Source organism: Trachurus japonicus, chromosome 6 (assembly GCF_045865225.1).
Source record: "Trachurus japonicus isolate A0001 chromosome 6, Traja_1.0".
Taxonomy (NCBI): Eukaryota; Metazoa; Chordata; class Actinopteri; order Carangiformes; family Carangidae; genus Trachurus; species Trachurus japonicus.
The window spans coordinates 36,641,236-36,659,068 of NC_140912.1; the positions used below are offsets into that span (position 1 = coordinate 36,641,236).

The following is a 17,833-nucleotide window of genomic DNA, read 5'->3' on the forward strand; positions in this document are numbered from 1 at the left end:
TCATGTTGCAGCTTGTTGTTGCTCAGGTCCAGGTGTCTCAGGTGGGTGTGTGGACTGGCGGCGGCGGAGGTGGAGCGTGTAGACGGCGCGGGGCTGAGGGATGTAGATGAGACCGGGGTGTTTCCTCCTCAGGACGCCGTCGTCCCACAGACACACGACCCAGACCAGCAGCAGCAGCAGAGCTGCAGAGAAGCTGAGAGAGACACAGAGGGAGATTCAGAGATGATTTTACTGCCCAGAGCAGGAAAGGACAGTTTACAGCACGAGGAGCGAGGCGTGGTGTCAAGGGCGGATAAAAAGAGTGATAGTAAAAGGTAACAATAAAATAAGATACGATAAAATAGAATAAATTAAAATATTCTAGTGCAAAAATATATACATACAATTTAGGATTCATATACTGGCCCGTAGCCAAGGGGGATCGGAGGGTTCGTTCGAACCCCACCCCCCACCCCCCCCACCTCCCCGCTGCCGCCGCAAATGTGGCGCCGGTGCTTGTCGTGTATTAGGCTCTCTAATAACTCTCTGATTGGTGTGGGATGCGTGTCCCCGTGTTGACTGGACTGCTGCTGAAGCAAACAGCCCAAAGCCTCTGAGTTCTAGCCAATCACAGCGCAGTAGGGCGCCGCGCGAGTTGACGCTCTGCAACCTGCGGTGCGGTGCGGTGCTCCCTGCATCAAGCTGAACGGGCCTGAAAGTTAAAAGCCGAACCCGGTCTGACCCGCGGGTGTTGGAACCCGGACCCTGAATTAAGTTGGTCCGAACCCGGCCAAAAAAAAAAAAGAGAGAGAGAGAGAAGCTGAGTAGGAGCGCGACCTGACCTAATTAATTTCTACATATTTTCGGACTGAACTGAGAACTCAAATCTAAGTCCAAAAGTGTGTGTGTGTGTGTGTGCGTGTGTTATACCTGCAACCTCCAAATGGGAATGGGAGCCTCCTTTCATTTATTAATATGTGACAGTAGCTACAGCCATCATACAGATGAGAACAGGGCAGAAGTGGTGGTGGTGTGGTCTTAAAGAGGCTGAAGCAGAGGAAACTGGCCTTGAAAGGCTGGTCCAGGTCAAAAGATTGAAAAAAAAAAAAAAAAGTTTTGTTTTTTCTCACCAGCCACAGCTCCCCACTAGACCAGTCATACAGTCCAGCCATTCTTGCCATTACAAAGATAGAAACCTCAGTCAGTAGCCTACCAATTTTTTTTTATTTTTATCTGAAGCGAATGTTGTCTTCCTATTATATTCTTCTCAGAGTACACCAGAATACTTCATTTACCTCTTAAAATCATAAAAAAATTTCTGGGGGAGGATCCCCACTTTTTGGGAAAAAAGAACCCCCCCCTCCACAAGGCTGGCTACGGGCCTGATATAAAAAGAATAAAGCAGAATAGAATAAAGATAAAGATAGAAATATACAGAATACAGGAAAAGTTATTGTGCAGAAGAGTGGAAGATGAGGGGAGGAAGAAGAGGGGAAGAAGAGGAAGAAGAGGACAAGGAAGAGGAGGAGAGGGGGAGGAAGAGTGGAAGAGGAGGAGGAGGAGGAGGAGGGAGGAAGAAGAGGAGAAGGAAGAGGAGGAGGAAGAGGAGGGGGAGGAAGAGTGGAAGAGGAGGAGGAGGAGAAGGAAGAGGAGGAGAAAGAGGAGAAGGAAGAGTGGAAGAGAAAGTGGAAGAGGGGGAGAGGAGGAAAAAGGGATGAATAATAGGGGAAGAGGAGGAAGAAGAGGAGAAGGAAGAGGAGGAGAGGGGGGAGGAAGAGGAGGAGGAAGGAAGAGTGGAAGAGAAAGTGGAAGAGGAGGGGGAGGAAGAAGGGAAGAGGAGGAGGGAGAGGGAGAAGAGGAGAGGGAGAGGGGGGGGAGTTGATGAGGAGGAGGAGGGGAGAAAGAGAGGAAGAGGAGGAGGAGAAGAAGAGAAGGAGGAGCCTCGTTCCCTCGTTCACCTCTCAGACTAAACGTAGATGCTGCTGTTGCCATGGAGACTGACGAACACGTGGTTTACCTGTAGAGCATGAAGAGGCCGTTGCCGTCGGGAACCAGGCCCCGCCTCCTCTGGTGCATCACCGTGGCGGCCATGGCGAAGAAGGTGAAGGTGAAGAGGATGAAGGTCTGGCCCTCGGCGATCAGGTACCTGTTGCCATGGGAACACAGCGGTGACGTCATCAGCTCGTTGTGACGTCACAACCTGTTAATTCCACCTTAAATAACGATGATATTCAGTCAGCAAAACATTTTGTACCGCTGATTCAACACATAATTAATAAAATATTATTCTTAATAACAACTAAATGATATAAATTATAATATAAGTATGAAAATCTATCGGTAACCCTTTAATTTACCGGCCGTTAATAATGTCTATAGCACAGAAATATCGAAGAAAGCTTCTGGCCTTTCCCCAAAAATTCAAAGCATGAAAACTCAGTGTAATCTCTTTATTTATGAAAAACATGACATTAATATGAAATCTACTGTTATTTCAAGGCTATTTCTTGACATTATCATGTAATTAATTGTTATTTCAAGGCTATTTCTTGACATTATTGTGTAATTAATTGTTATTTCTAGACTAATTCTTGACATTATCATGTAATTAATTGTTATTTCTAGGCTATTTCTTGACATTATCATGTAATTAATTGTTATTTCTAGACTATTTCTTGAAATTATCATATAATTAATTGTTAATTCTAGACTATTTCTTGACATTATCATGTAATTAATTGTTATTTCTAGGCTATTTCTTGACATTATTGTGAAATTACTTGTTATTTCTAGACAATTTTTTGACATTATCACATAACTATATGTGATTTCTAGGCTATTTCTTGACATTATTAGGCAATTAATTGTTATTTCTAGACTAATTCTTGACATTATCATGTAATTAATTGTTATTTCTAGACTAATTCTTTACATTATCACGTAATTTCAAGGCTATTTCTCGACATTATTACATAATTAATGGGCTGTAAATGAAAGCGTTACCAAATAATCCAATAATTATCATGATTATTAGTTATTATAAATAAGGGAGCTTTTTTTTTTCTTTAAACTGAACATTTGTTTTGTCTTTTACATATTATTTTGTTTGCTGTGGTATAAAATGAGTTTGTCCGACTCTCCAGGGTTCCTTGAACACATCACCAAACAATTTCTGCAGCAGTTTCCACAAACACAAACACACTCTGAGTGCACCGTGTGTGAAATTTAAAAACGTTGTGAACTGAAATAAATAAAAAACATGTGAGAGCGACTGACTTTTTTTTTTTTTTTACAGCCGAGTCGTAATTTTTATTTAAAGAGTCAAAACTCACGACCACTTTAATCTGTGAGTGCTGCAAGTCAGCAACACCTGAGAAGTGAAACTGATCAATTATTACTACACACTCACTCAGGTGTCACACACTAGTTACAGTTTCAGTGTGTGTGTGTGTGTGTGTGTGTGTGTAGAACCAGACACCATGAGTACAGTCACAGTTAACTTTACACTGCAAAAACTAAAATATCTTACCAAGAATATTTGTCTTATTTCTAGTCAAAACAAATCTCATTATACTTAAAATAAGAAAAAGCAGCTTGTTTTTAGACACTTTTTACTTCTTTCCAGGGCCGTTGTATAGGGGAGAAAGGTGATGATAATTCTAGGGGCCCAGCGCCCAGTGGGGCCCATAAAAAACCCCAGTAGTCTAATCTTTGTATGACTGATTTATTCTGCGTAAGACCCTGACTAATACTCATAGTACACTGTAAAAACTCTACATCTTTCCAAGAATATTTGTCTTATTTCTTGTCCAAATGTCTCATTTCTAGTCAAAACTAATCTCTTTCCACTTAAAATAAGACTCATCACCTAAAAATTTACTTTTTAGATCATTTTCACTTAAATTCACAATAAATAGAAAAATCTGCCAGTGAAAGTACGTTTTTTGTGCTTGTAATAAGGAAGAAAAACTTGCTCCACTATCAAATTTTTTCGACTTAATTCAAGTGAAAATATGCTTGAAAGAAGTAAAAAGTGTCTAAAAACAAGCTACTTTTAATATGATGAGTCTTATTTTAAGTAGAATGAGATTTGTTTTGACTAGAAATGACATTTTGACTAGAAATAAGACAAATATTCTTGCTAAGATACTTGAGTTTTTGCAGTGTAATGCTGCATTAGCATCAAAACAAAGAAGGCTAAATAAAAAACGATAATACATACGTAGTCTAAGAAAAAAAAAAGGAAAAGTTAGGGGGAGGGGCCCACTTTAGTATTCTTTAGGGGGCCCAGAATTCCTAGCAACGGCCCTGCTTCTTTCAAGCATATTTTCACTTGAAATAAGTAGAAAAATCTGATAGTGGAGCAAGTTTTTCTTTCTTATTACAAACACAAAAAACTTTCACTGGCAGATTTTTCTACTTATTTCAAGTGAAAATTAGTTTGAAACAAGTGAAAATGATCTAAAAACAAGTTGATTTTTAGGTGATGAGTCTTATTTTAAGTGGAGAGAGATTAGTTTTGACTAGAAATGAGACATTTGGACAAGAAATAAGACAAATATTCTTGGAACGATTTTGAGTTTTTGCAGTGTAGGTTGTTGGTCACAGCTCGTGTTCACTGTCGCTCCTCCAGGATCAATAAAGTTTTTGTTGAGCTGTTGTTTCTGTGAGTCGGCTCAGGCTCCGCCTACTGGACTCACCTGTTCACCTGTTCACCACCTGCTGAGTCACATGACGCTGACTCACCTGTTGCTGCTGCTGAGTCACCTTTTACTGTCACACTATAAAAACACTAGGAACCAGGAAGTAAAAAAGCTCTGTGTAGAGGAGGAGGAGGAGGAGGAGGAGGAGGAAGAGGAGGAGGAGGAAGAGAAGGAGGAGGAGGAGGAAAGGGAGGAGGAAGAGAAGGGCGAAGAGGAGTAGAAGGGGAAGGCTGAGGAGGAGGGGAGGAAGGGAAAAGGAGGGGGAGAGGGAGGAGGAAGAGTGGAAGAGGAGGAGGAGGGGAGGAAGAGTAAAAGAGGAGGAAGAAGAGAAGAGGGAGGAGGAAGAGTGGAGGGAAAAGAGGAGGGGAGAAGAAGAGGGGAGGGGAGAGGAAGAAGAGGAGATGGAGGAGGAAGAGGAGGGGAGGAATAGTGGAAGAGGAGGAGGAGGGATGAAGAAGAGAGGGGGGGGGAGGAAGAAAATGGGGAGGGGGAGGAGAAGAGAAGAGGGAGGAGGAAGAGTGGAGATAAAAGAGGAGAAGGAGGAGGAGTGAAGGAATAGTGGAAGAGGAGGAGGAGGAGGAAGAAGAGAGGGAGGAGGGAGACAAGGCGGAAGAGGAGTAGAAGGGGAAAGCTGAGGAGGAGGGGAGGAAGAGGAGGAGGAGGAGGGGAGAAGAAGAGGGGAAGAAGGGAAAAGGAGCGTTGAGAGGAAGAAGAGGAAAGGGAGAAGGGGGAGGAAGAGTGAAAGAAGAGGAGGAGGAGGGGAGAAAGAGTTGAAGAGGAGGGAGGAGGAAGAGTGGAGGAAAAGAGGAGGAGGAGGAAGAGGAGGGGAGGAATAATGGAAGAGGAGGAGGAGGGGAGAAGAAGGGAAGAGGGAGGAGGAGGGAGAAGAAGAGGGGAAGAAGGGAAAAGGAGGGAAGAGGAGAGGGAGAAAGGGAGGAAGAGGAGGAGGAGGCGTCTCGTTCCCTTGTTCCCTCGTCTCCTCTCAGACTGTATTTCTCCTCTGAGCTCTGAGCTCCTTCTGCTCCTGTTGGTTTCTCTCAGCATCACAGACATCAAGTCTGAACCTCAGAAACTGTCGGCTCAAGATCCAAGATGGCCGCTCCGTACATCCACAGTGACTCTCTAAACTCTAAAGTCATATATAACTATGACACTGACCAGTAGTAGGCGCTGTTGGGCGCCAGCAGCAGCCAGGCTGCCGGGGGCAACCGGACCTCCTCACTGCTGCAGCAGAAACTACCACTGAAGAAGAGCAGGAGGACCAGGAAGAAGGGAACAAACCTGGAGGAGAGGAGAAGAAGAAGAAGAAGAAGCTGCTGAATGAGTCTGATTAACATTTAAAGGGATAGTAGCATTTTTTTTAAAGTGGGGTTGTATCATCTACAAATAGCCCCTAAGTACTTTAATTGCAGTAGAAGAATATATATGTCGCTACCTGATAAATAATAGCCTATAATATAATATAATATAATATAATAATATATTTTTTTCCAGCCCTTCAAAGTGCAGGAAAAACACAGTTTTTATTTGGACCTAACCAACTCACGTATCCCTCCGCCCAGGGTTAGCGCCCGCCGATCAGCAGTTGGTTAGGTCCAAATAAAAACTGTGTTTTTCCTGTACTTTGAAGGGCTGGAAAAAATTATATTATAGCGAACAATGGAACTGTGTATTTTTTTTCAGGTAAAACCTCTTTTAGGCCGTGAAAATAGGCCGTTTCTTTGGGTCTGTTCACAACACTGTATGTTGTAAATCTCTGGGCAGGGCTATTATGGGCTGGCGTTGCTAACGGGAGGAGTGCAGAGAGTCTTCTACTGCAATTAAAGTACTTAGGGGCTATTTGTAGATCATACAACCACACTTTAAAAAAAAAAGATACTATCCCTTTAAGTCTGATCCAGATCATTCAGGGTTCTGGTTCTGGATCAGACCGAGTCCTGGAGGAGCAGCTCTTCATCTTTAGACCGAGAAATGAACTATTTCAAATATTTGGTTCAATTTATCTAAGTTATAAATATTATGTTATAAAGACAAGTGAGTTTGTTCTGGAGATAAACTGACTCCAGGTCTGTTTATAGATGTTTCTATTGAAGCTCCTTCAAAATAAAGGTAGATGTTTGTATTAAAGCTCCATAGTGTATAAAGGTAGATGTTTGTGTTAAAGCTCCATACAGTATAAAGGTAGATGTTTGTGTTAAAGCTCCATACAGTATAAAGGTAGATGTTTGTGTTAAAGCTCCATACAGTATAAAGGTAGATGTTTGTATTAAAGCTCCATACAGTATAAAGGTAGATGTTTGTATTAAAGCTCCATACAGTATAAAGGTAGATGTTTGTGTTAAAGCTCCATACAGTATAAAGGTAGATGTTTGTGTTAAAGCTCCATACAGTATAAAGGTAGATGTTTGTATTAAAGCTCCATACAGTATAAAGGTAGATGTTTGTGTTAAAGCTCCATACAGTATAAAGGTAGATGTCCATGTGTAGTGTGATTATAAAGCAGCTCTATGTTCTATATTAATACTGTGAAAGTATCAAAGCCTCAGTCCACAGAGAAATGCACACAGCCTGTATTCAGAAACTGAGCCTTAAAACCAGCCGTCAGGACTTCCTGTCACTTTGTGATGTCACAACTAAGCCCCGCCCCCTCACCACCTGGACCCACCATCCAACAACTTGCAGGATTTGGTTTCTCTGAGTGTTTATGAAACTTTAAATCAACAGATTCTTCATTTCTGGTTAAAAAACAAAAACCAAATCATCAGTTATTATAAAATATGTTAATTTCTGATAAATTAGATTTTAATATTCAATATTAGTTACCATGGAAACCCAGCCTTACCACATCAGATGGCCCAAAGTGTGGTCGTAGTAGAAGAGGAGCTCGAAGGCGTCGACCTGTGAAATGAAACAACATCTGGATGCTGTTGATTTAATGTTTCTGTCTTGTTCGTTTCCCTCGCGGCTCCAGATGCTTCCAGACAACATTCGCTCCGATATTGGATGAGGAATAAAATCCCAGATCACATTAGAGACGAAACACACAGACACACACACACACACACACACACCGTCTGAAACAACCAACAACTACAACAAGAACTAAAACTAAAACTTAAAGGAGACAGTTTCTACTTCAATTTGACCCAATCAATCAATTAATAATTGATCAATTGACCCTTTGCCTTCTGATTGGTCTGCTGTTCCACCAATCAGAGCGCTTCTCCCCATGCCACGTGTTGCGCAGCGTTCTAAGGTTGGACTAGAGCACTGTAAAAGAGAGTTAACGACACCACCATTAACTCCCGTGGTAAGGGTTTATGGGTTTAAGGGTTTAAGGGTTTAAGGGTTTAAGGGTTTAAGGGTTTAAGGGTTTTGCGCCCCTAGTGGCAGGATATGGGTATTGCAAAAGCGCCCAGAAAACCCATTCACTCCAATGTATGTGTGTTGCCCACTTGCTGGTAAATTGATGAAAACAGCCGTGTTTTTGTTTTTAGGTGTCTTGGTCATCAAATTATACTTATACAAAATGTAGATTGAAACATGTAGACAACTGTTTTTTTTGTTGTTTTTTTACTGGCCTATGTGTTAATGTTTATCTGTAAAGGATCCTCAATGATGCTATTAACGTGGGTGATCTATAAATGTCCTTAAATTATTGAAAACACCACACTGTTCATTCACCAACAATGCAGAGATGTCAGTTCTTCGGCGCTTTTGCAAAACTCATATTCCTCCACCAGGAGGCGCTGCCATTGGACCAATGCTGTCCTTATTCTCTTTTACACTGCTCTAGGTTGGACAACCCTGCAATGAAACCCTATGTAACCAGATAGGTAGACAGCAATTTTTTCGGCAAAAACTACTTTATAATTTTTCAATATGGTTAAAATGTGCCTGAGGTACCTGTAACAGCGACTCACGATATCCGGACATATTCCCAGAGTCATTTTTATCCCATTCCCCAAACCCAAGACATCAATAAACACAGCTTGTAGCTAACGTTAGCTAGCGTCGTTAGGTAGTGTCGTTAGCTAGTGTCGTTAGCTAGCTAGCTAGTGAGTGACCAAAACAATGATTTTTCCCCACTTTTCGTTAAAGTCGTGTAATGCCGTTCAACCGCTCTTTAGCCACGTCTGTCTTCTATCACAGACACCATTTTTCTGATAGATAAGTTAATTCAAAATTTCCTTACAAGCTTTTTGAATCTGCCTCATTTTCAATGGTTTCCAATGGGAGTTAACCCTTCCGTGACTATTGTTTGTCCAACCTAGCAACAGTAACCGTGAAGGGCGGGACTTGACAAAGGGCCCCAGAACAAGTCGACCTTCAGTTGTGACATCATAAATCCTCCTGTGTGTGTGTTTTTGTGTGTTTTAGTGTGTGTGTGTGTGTTTTAGTGTGTGTGTGTGTGTTTTAGTGTGTGTGTGTGTGTGTGTGTGTTTTAGTGTGTGTGTGTGTGTTTTAGTGTGTTTTAGTGTGTGTGTGTGTGTGTGTGTGTGTGTGTGTGTGTGTGTGTGTGTGTGTGTGTGTTTTAGTGTGTGTGTGTGTGTGTGTGTGTGTGTGTGTGTTTTAGTGTGTTTTAGTGTGTGTGTGTGTGTGTGTGTGTGTTTTAGTGTGTGTGTGTGTGTGTGTGTGTGTGTGTGTGTGTGTGTGTGTGTGTGTGTGTGTGTGTGTATGCGTGTGTGTGTGTGTGTGTGTGTGTGTGTGTGTGTGTGTGTGTGTGTGTGTGTGTGTATGCGTGTGTGTGTGTGTTTTAGTGTGTGTGTGTTTTAGTGTGTGTGTGTGTGTGTGTGTGTTCCCACCAGGGCCGGCGGCTCCAGCTTCCCCATGACCTCGTTCTCCCTGACGGACAGGTGCAGCTCGTAGCCAATCAGCAGCAGCCGTCGGGCCACCGAGTCGGCCACCAGGTGGAAGCCGGTCGCCATGACGACGGAGACGAGGCCGAGGCGCACGGCGACGGGGGGCGGGGTCCTGGGGCTGCGCTCCAGCACCTGGAGCAGGACGAGCGGCGCCGTGACGTTGTACAGGAAGTGGAGCCAGTCGGCCGCTCCGGGACGGTTCAGAGGAAACAGGTCGGAGGGGACGAGGAGCTGCAGCCGCAGGAAAAACATCAAGGAAACAAAAAACTACTGCAATATGATCTGTAAACTATGAATGATAAAATTCACAGACAAAGTCATAATTTTACGAGAAATAAAGTCATAAGATTACGGGAGAAAAAAGGTCATCATTTTACGAGAATAAAGTAATAATATTACAAGAATAATGTCATAATTTTACAACAATGAGTCGTGATTTTATGACAAAAAAGTCATAATTTTTTACAAGAAAAAGTCATTATATTACAAGAAATAAGTCAAATTTTATGAGAAAAACGTCATAATATTACGAGAAAATGTCATAATTTTACAACAATGAGTCATAATTTTTACAAGAAAAAAGTGATATCACGAGAATGAAACCATAATAATACGCGGAAAAAAGTCATAACATTACGAGACAAAGTCATAATTTTATGAGAAAAAAAGTCATAAGTCATAAGTCATGAGAAGAAGTCCAGTCTTAATTTTACAAGAATAAAGTCATTATATTACAAGAAAAAAGTCAATCTTTATGAGAAAAGGTCATAATTTTACAAGATTAAAGAAGAAAGTCATCATTTTACAACAATAAGTCATCATTTCACGACAAAAAAGTCATAATTTTTACAAGAAAAAAGTCATTATATTACGAGAATAAAGTCATAATAATACGCGAAAAAGTCATAATTTTACGAGGGAAAAAGTCAAGTCTTAATTTTACAAGAAAAAAGTCATAATTTTACGAGGGAAAAAGTCAAGTCTTAATTTTACAAGAAAAAAGTCATAATTTTACGATACTTAAGTACAACTTCACCAAACGCTCCACGGCCTCATTATAACAACTTACACCTCTAAAACAACAGGTTGAAATATTATGACTTTATTGTAATATTATGATTTAATCGTTGTAAAATTATGACTTTTCTCAAAAGTTTTCTCAATGTGGCTCCGTCGTAGTAACCAAACAGAAACTGATGCGGTTGTCGTGTTACCATGACGACGGGCCGTCCCACGTCCAGGATCCAGCTGTGGAGGACGAGGCCGAGCCAGAGGTGCAGCTGGAACCGCGGCTTCACCAGAACCCGGTTCGATTCCTCCTCTGGAGAACCGGGCAGACGACTGCAGGACGGAAACAGAACCTGAAGAACCAGAACTCCACATCTGGCTGCTAGAACCAAACCGCTCCTCCAGATGTTTACTGGTCCAGATGTGGAACCAGAGTGTTCACTGGTGGTTTACTGGTCCAGATGTGAACCGGTCTGGGCCAGATTAGTTCTGTCTCAGTGAACATCGTGGACTCTCTCCTCTAATCACATCTGTCACATCCAGCTGTGTGTGTGTGTGTGTGTGTGTGTGTGTGTGTGTGTGTGTGTTATAATCAGTCTGACAACAGCTTCACATTCAAAATTCATTGTTAAATGTCATTGTTTATTTTAGAAAAACAAAAATGGGATGTGAGATTTTAGGATTTAAAGAGTCGACTGATCGATTAATTCTTCAAATTCCAGTTTGTTGTAACTTTTAAAAAGAAAGAGAATGAAACACAGATTTTCTCAGTGGGAGAAGCAGCAGAATGATTATAATGACGATTTTATTTTTTATTCATTTTGATTGTCAATGTTTTTGTTGTTTCATTTTTATTGATTTTTTTTCATTTTCATTTTCATTTTTTCATTTCTGACGTCTTTTGGTCTGAAGTCACAGCAGCTGCTTTAAAACCTCACATGAGTCAAAACTAAACAATAAACTATATAAGAATAACACTGTGAGACAAAGACAAGATAATACTATAAAACTGTATTTAGATTTAGTTTTTAGTTTTTTTTATTAATTCAGTAGGCCTATCGTTCATTTTTCTATGTTAACTTGTCTTTCTTTTTTCCTTGTTTTTCTTTCTTTTCTGTTTTTTATGTTGTGAATTTATGTGTTGTCTTCCTACTCTGAAGACCACCACTGTTTTTTTTTTACATAGGGGAGGTATTTTTATCAGCCTTTTTTGGCTTCTACCTCTCCTGCACAATATTTAATTTCATTATTTCCATTGTTTATACAGGTTTTATAATGTGCAAATAAAAGAACTAAAACTAAACTAAACTAAATAATATATAAAATATCAAAACTTTATTCTGAAAATCCGGTCTGTGTTTGAGGTTCTAGTCTCTGAACTGGTCTCAGGTCTGATCTGAGTCGGTGGGACTAACGAGTTCAGACTGAAGCAGCTCGTTAAAGGGATAGTTCACCCAAAATTCAAATTTCACTCATTATCTCCTCCCCCTCATGTGGACTAAGGGCTGGGAGAAGTTTCAGAGTCCTGAGTCCTTGAGAACGGAGCTCACTTTTCTTCGTAACAAAAAGACACACCAAAAAACATCCAAATACCTCCATGGTGCTCGTCTGTAATGTCCGTCTTGTATTGAAGCCCCAACATGAGAAATTGTTCCGAAAAAAATTATATAAGTCTATGTTTGAAGCTCGTTTGTAGCAGAAAAATAAAACAGTGAAACAAAGACAAGATAATATTATATATAAGTGGGCTATATAAAACTGTATTCGTATTTATTTTAAAGGAACTTAACTGGAATATTGGATAATAAAGTAGCACAATGAGAAAACTGATGCGACACTAATATATTGATTCTACTCAGTTTGTCTCAGATTATTTATGTTTATTAAATATAAATGTGACTTTTTTCATGTTTAATATCAAATAATATATAAAATATCAAAACTTTATTCTGAAAATTCCTGGTTTTAGAGTCTCTGAACTGGTCTCAGGTCTGTGGGACTAACGAGTTCAGACTGAAGCAGCTGGTTAACAGAAACAGGAAGTAGAAGCAGACGAACCTGAACATGAAGCCGGACGCTGCAGACGAGCTGGTTCTCTGGCGACTCATCGTCTTCATCATGTCTTCTTCACCTCCTCCTCTATCTCTCTCTCTGTCTCTTCTCTCCATCCTCTGGACCGACGGAGCTGCAGGTTTATATTTTATCTGCTGCTGCTGCTGCTGCTGCTGGTTTAATCCTCTAATCTGTGTTTCATTAGTCACATTAATCTGGTCTCAGATCAGCACGGTGAGGAGCTTAAACAGTTTATAAAACCACCAACACCTGAAACAGGATTTTAATCTGGAAACTGGGACACACACACACACACACACACACACACACACACACACACATGAAACATATTCTGTCAATCATCATCATCTCATCCGACTGATCCCAGGTCAGATCTGAGGTCAGACGGGTCAGTTTAAAGCAAAAATGAACCTGACTGTGAAGATTTCAGGTGTTTAAAACCTTCCTGTTGTTCTTCTGGGTCAAGGAAGGAAGGACGAAGGGAAAGATGGGAGGAAAGAAGAAAGGAAGGGAAAAAGAAGGAATGGAAAAGGAAGGAAATAAAGAGGGAGGGAACATATTGGGTCAATTAGGTCAAAAAGGAAGGAAGAAGAAGGATGAAGGGAAGGAAGGAGTGAAGGAAGGAAAAGGGAAGGGACAGATTAGGTCAAGGAAAGAAGCAGAAGGATGGGCAAAGGGAAAGAAAGAAGGAAGGATTGTGGAAAGAAGAAAGGGAAAAGGAAGGAAAGAAAGATGGAGTGAGGGAACAGATCAGGTCAAGAAGGACGAAGGGAACAAAGGAGTGAAGGAAGGAAAAGGGAAGGGACAAAGGAAAGAAAGAAAGATGGTGGGAGGGAGCAGATTCGTTCAAGGAAGGAAGAAGAAGGAAGGAAGGATTGAAGGAAGGAAGGGAATAAGGAAGAAAGGAAAGAAGGAAGGGAAAAAGGAAGGAAAGAAAGATGGAGGAAGGGAGGATGGACGAAGGGAAAGAAGGAAGGGAAATGGAAGGAAAGAGAGAAGGATGGAGGAAGGGAACAGAAGGACAGGAGGGTTTTAATAAAAAGCACAGACCTTCAACCTGCAGAAATACAGAATAATAAAGTGAGTTATGGTGTGTGTGTGTGTGTTGTTGTTGTTGTTGTTGTTGTTGTGTTGGAGGGTGATGACTCACTTCCTGTTGTCTTGTTCCAGGTGGAGGACGCGTTAAAAGCAGCAGCAGCAGCAGAAGAAGAAAAACACTACTGGACTAACTGGTCGTCAACATGATGAAGCTCCAACTGTCACAGGAACAGATGAGTGATGTCAGAGAAAGCTCTGTAACCATGGCAACACACACATGTTGTTGTTATTTGCTGCATGTTTTTTCTCTCCTAGGCTATTTTAAAACTGAAGTAGCCTAGTTCACACATGTTGTAAAGAAACTTTTTTCTCTTTCATCCTGCTTTATAATTGTCATGTTGTGTTATGTTAAACTTTATTACACACTGAAGTCCATGTACAAGACACACAATGTAAAAACAGACAATACAATAGGCTAGATATTAAAAACAATGATGCTAATGGTTCATATTTAATAATAATCATGAAATAAAGAAAGGGACAACTGTTGCCTTTTCTGATTATGTCTATTTAAATTTCTATTGTGTTCGTATTTGCACAATTTAATTCCTCCTGTGGTGTTATAACAATAAAGATGTTGTTGTTTTTTTGGTTCATTTGTGTTTTTATGTCATGAGAAATTGTATTGTATATTTTATTTGTTCTTGTATTTTTTTATTTTTTTTATATAGAGGAGAAGCCATGCCAATTTCCACTACACTTGTGGTGTGATGACAATAAAGATTGTTTTATTAGTTTGTTCTTCTCTGTGTTGTAAAGCCTTTTGAGGACATTATGTTTTTATGTCATGATGAATTTATGTCTATGTTCTCATAACACACAAAGTTTACAATTAAGCTTTTATTTATTTTATTTTTTAGTAGGCTAATAAGTAGAAGTGGAACACAATATAGACTTGTACATGGACTTAAATGCGTAATAAAGTTACACAACTAACATAACACAACATTTAATTTAATTTCATTTCTTTATTTATTAAATTGGGACAGTGCACATTCATCAACACTGACGCATTAAGCATCAGTGTAAATGTGCCGGACTTAGCACAACTGCTAAATTTCAGCTGCAGTCCCAAGGCAGGTTTCTAGAAAACATAAACACAGAAGACTTTAAAACCTTAAACATAACAATTATAAAGCAGGATAAAAGAGGAAAAGGTTCTTTACAAAATATAAAAACCATAGCTATAACCTAATAACCTATATAATGGTGTATAAAGGTGTTAAGTTTTTGACAAACGTTTTATATCTTTAAATTTCACTAATTTGTCACGCTAATTTGTTTTATATATATATAAATGTTTTTGTTTATGTTTTTTTTTAATCGTTTGTCATTTTGTCTTATACCAATTTTTTCTTCTGTCAACGTTTAAATAAAGTTTATTTTTAAAAAACGTGGAACGTTCTTCAGCGGAGCAACGTTCCGTCCGGAGGTATTTTCCAGTTGAACCATAACTTCCGGTGGGTGACGAGCTAACAGAGGTGAAAACGAGTCTGACTGAGTAGTTTGTTGTGGTTTTCACACACGAACCGAACCGAGCCAGAGGAAGAGAAGGAGGAAAAAGAGGAGGAAGGTCCGTTCATTTAGCCGAGTCTGAGTGTAACGGCAGCGGGAGTTAGAGTCGGTTTAACGGCCGTTAGTGAGTTAGCATCGGACGAGCTAACAGGCTAACAGCGCTCTCAGCAGCGGACGTCAGGAGGAGGAGAAGGAGAACCGGGACCGGCGGCAGGCAGCAGCACCGGGACCAGGACCGGCACCGGGAGCAGGAGAGTGTCGGTGTCCGGCGGTGGAGGAGGTTTCTACCGGTCCCGGTCCCGGTTCCATGTGAGCCCCGGGTCCGGGTCGGGTCCGGTCCGGGCGGTTTGATGGGAGCAGGCGGCGGCTCTCACTGCGGCCGTCAGCTGACAGCAGGAGGAGGAGGAGGAGGAGGAGGAGGAGGAGGACAGAGGAGGAGCAGGTAGGTCCTTTACTTTACTTTATCTGTTTATTTAGATGGGACTGTGCACTTTAAAGGAGAATTCCGGTCATTTTTGACCCCTAAATCGTTGTCCTGATGCAAAAAACGCGACTAAAATTGATGCAGGCAAACCGGAGTTACACCATGGCTACCTGAGGGAGCGTAGGTACCTATGTGTTTGAAAAAGGGTCCTATGTTCCCTGTTTTTCCCAAAAAGAGTTCCCTGTTGCTTCCTATGTTCCCTGTTTTTCCCCAAAAGAGTTCCCTGTTGGGTCCTATGTTCCCTGTTTTTCCCAAAAAAGGGTCCTATGTTCCCTGTTTTTCCCCAAAAGGGTTCCCTGTTTTATCTCAAAGAAGGTCCTATGTTCCCTGTTTTTCCCAAAAAAGGGTTCCCTGTTTTATCTCAAAGAAGGTCCTATGTTCCCTGTTTTTCCCAAAAAGGGTTCCCTGTTTTCCCCCAAAAGAGTCCTATGTTCCCTGTTTTCCCCAAAAAGGGTCCTATGTTCCCTGTTTTTCCCAAAAAAGAGTCCTATGTTCCCTGTTTTTCCCCAAAAGGGTTCCCTGTTTTATCTCAAAGAAGGTCCTATGTTCCCTCTTTTTCCCAAAAAGGGTTCCCTGTTTTCCCCCAAAAGAGTCCTATGTTCCCTGTTTTCCCCAAAAAGGGTCCTATGTTCCCTGTTTTTCCCAAAAAAGAGTCCTATGTTCCCTGTTTTTCCCCAAAAGGGTTCCCTGTTTTATCTCAAAGAAGGTCCTATGTTCCCTGTTTTTCCCAAAAAAGGGTTCCCTGTTTTATCTCAAAGAAGGTCCTATGTTCCCTGTTTTTCCCAAAAAGGGTTCCCTGTTTTCCCCCAAAAGAGTCCTATGTTCCCTGTTTTCCCCAAAAAGGGTCCTATGTTCCCTGTTTTTCCCAAAAAAGAGTCCTATGTTCCCTGTTTTTCCCCAAAAGGGTTCCCTGTTTTATCTCAAAGAAGGTCCTATGTTCCCTCTTTTTCCCAAAAAAGGGTCCTATGTTCCCTGTTTTTCCCAAAAAGGGTTCCCTGTTTTATCCCAAAGAAGGTCCTATGTTCCCTGTTTTTCCCAAAAAGGGTTCCCTGTTTTCCCCCAAAAGAGTCCTATGTTCCCTGTTTTCCCCAAAAAGGGTCCTATGTTCCCTGTTTTTCCCAAAAAAGAGTCCTATGTTCCCTGTTTTTCCCCAAAAGGGTTCCCTGTTTTATCTCAAAGAAGGTCCTATGTTCCCTGTTTTTCCCAAAAAAGGGTTCCCTGTTTTATCTCAAAGAAGGTCCTATGTTCCCTGTTTTTCCCAAAAAGGGTTCCCTGTTTTCCCCCAAAAGAGTCCTATGTTCCCTGTTTTCCCCAAAAAAGGGTCCTATGTTCCCTGTTTTTCCCAAAAAAGAGTCCTATGTTCCCTGTTTTTCCCCAAAAGGGTTCCCTGTTTTATCTCAAAGAAGGTCCTATGTTCCCTCTTTTTCCCAAAAAAGGGTCCTATGTTCCCTGTTTTTCCCAAAAAGGGTTCCCTGTTTTATCCCAAAGAAGGTCCTATGTTCCCTGTTTTTCCCAAAAAGGGTTCCCTGTTTTCCCCCAAAAGAGTCCTATGTTCCCTGTTTTCCCCAAAAAGGGTCCTATGTATGAACATGCCATGATTTTAAGGACTCTTATGGGCTTCCTTATTTATTATATTTATTTTTATCTTAGTTTACTTATGACTGAGAGCGATGTTTTTACAATTGTTTTATTTTAAACTGTGTGTGAGTGTGTGTGAGAGTGTATGTGAGGTATGATATATATATATTTTTTATTTTACTTTTGTGTTTCATTGGTACAGTCGAGAGCTTGTTTTTTTTGCATTTCACTGCACTGTTTTTTAACCTTGGGTTTTGCTTTTGCATGTGACCAATAAACTTATCTATCTATCTATGTATCTATGTTGATGGACTCTCTCTATCTATCTAGCCTCTACCTGGTCTTTTTACTAAACTTAACCAAGTCCTTTCTTCATTGCCTAAACCCAACCAATGGGACAATTCCACTTTTTGCTCAAATAAAAGTCACAACTCAACTTTTCATTCAGAAATAGGCAAAAAAAAAAGTCACAACTGCACTTCCAGGTATGAGCCCCCACATTTGGTACCTACACCAAAGACTAGACTACTGTA

At 40.8% G+C, this 17,833-nt stretch overlaps 1 protein-coding gene across 1 annotated transcript; it reads right to left on the reverse strand.

The window, feature by feature from the left end:
• Positions 1–11,057, reverse strand: LOC146986609 (ceroid-lipofuscinosis neuronal protein 6 homolog). Its single transcript, XM_085780417.1, has 7 exons — positions 10,995–11,057; positions 10,759–10,905; positions 9,488–9,775; positions 7,525–7,580; positions 5,841–5,963; positions 1,997–2,125; positions 1–193 (listed from the first exon to the last, which is right to left on the reverse strand). Exons 1-7 carry the CDS (start codon positions 11,055–11,057, stop codon positions 1–3), a joined length of 999 nt encoding a protein of 332 aa, XP_085636543.1.
• Positions 11,058–17,833: the final 6,776 nt, after the last annotated feature.

Excerpts from the sequence above, each read along its gene's own strand:
- LOC146986609 (XM_085780417.1), bottom strand. The coding sequence starts at position 11,057 with ATGTTCACTGAGACAGAACTAATCTGGCCCAGACCGGTTCACATCTGG. Across the intron at positions 10,906-10,994 it reads TCTGGACCAGTAAACCACCA|GTTCTGTTTCCGTCCTGCAG; the intron begins GTGAACACTCTG and ends CTGGTTCTTCAG. Across the intron at positions 9,776-10,758 it reads TGGGACGGCCCGTCGTCATG|CTCCTCGTCCCCTCCGACCT; the intron begins GTAACACGACAA and ends CTGCGGCTGCAG.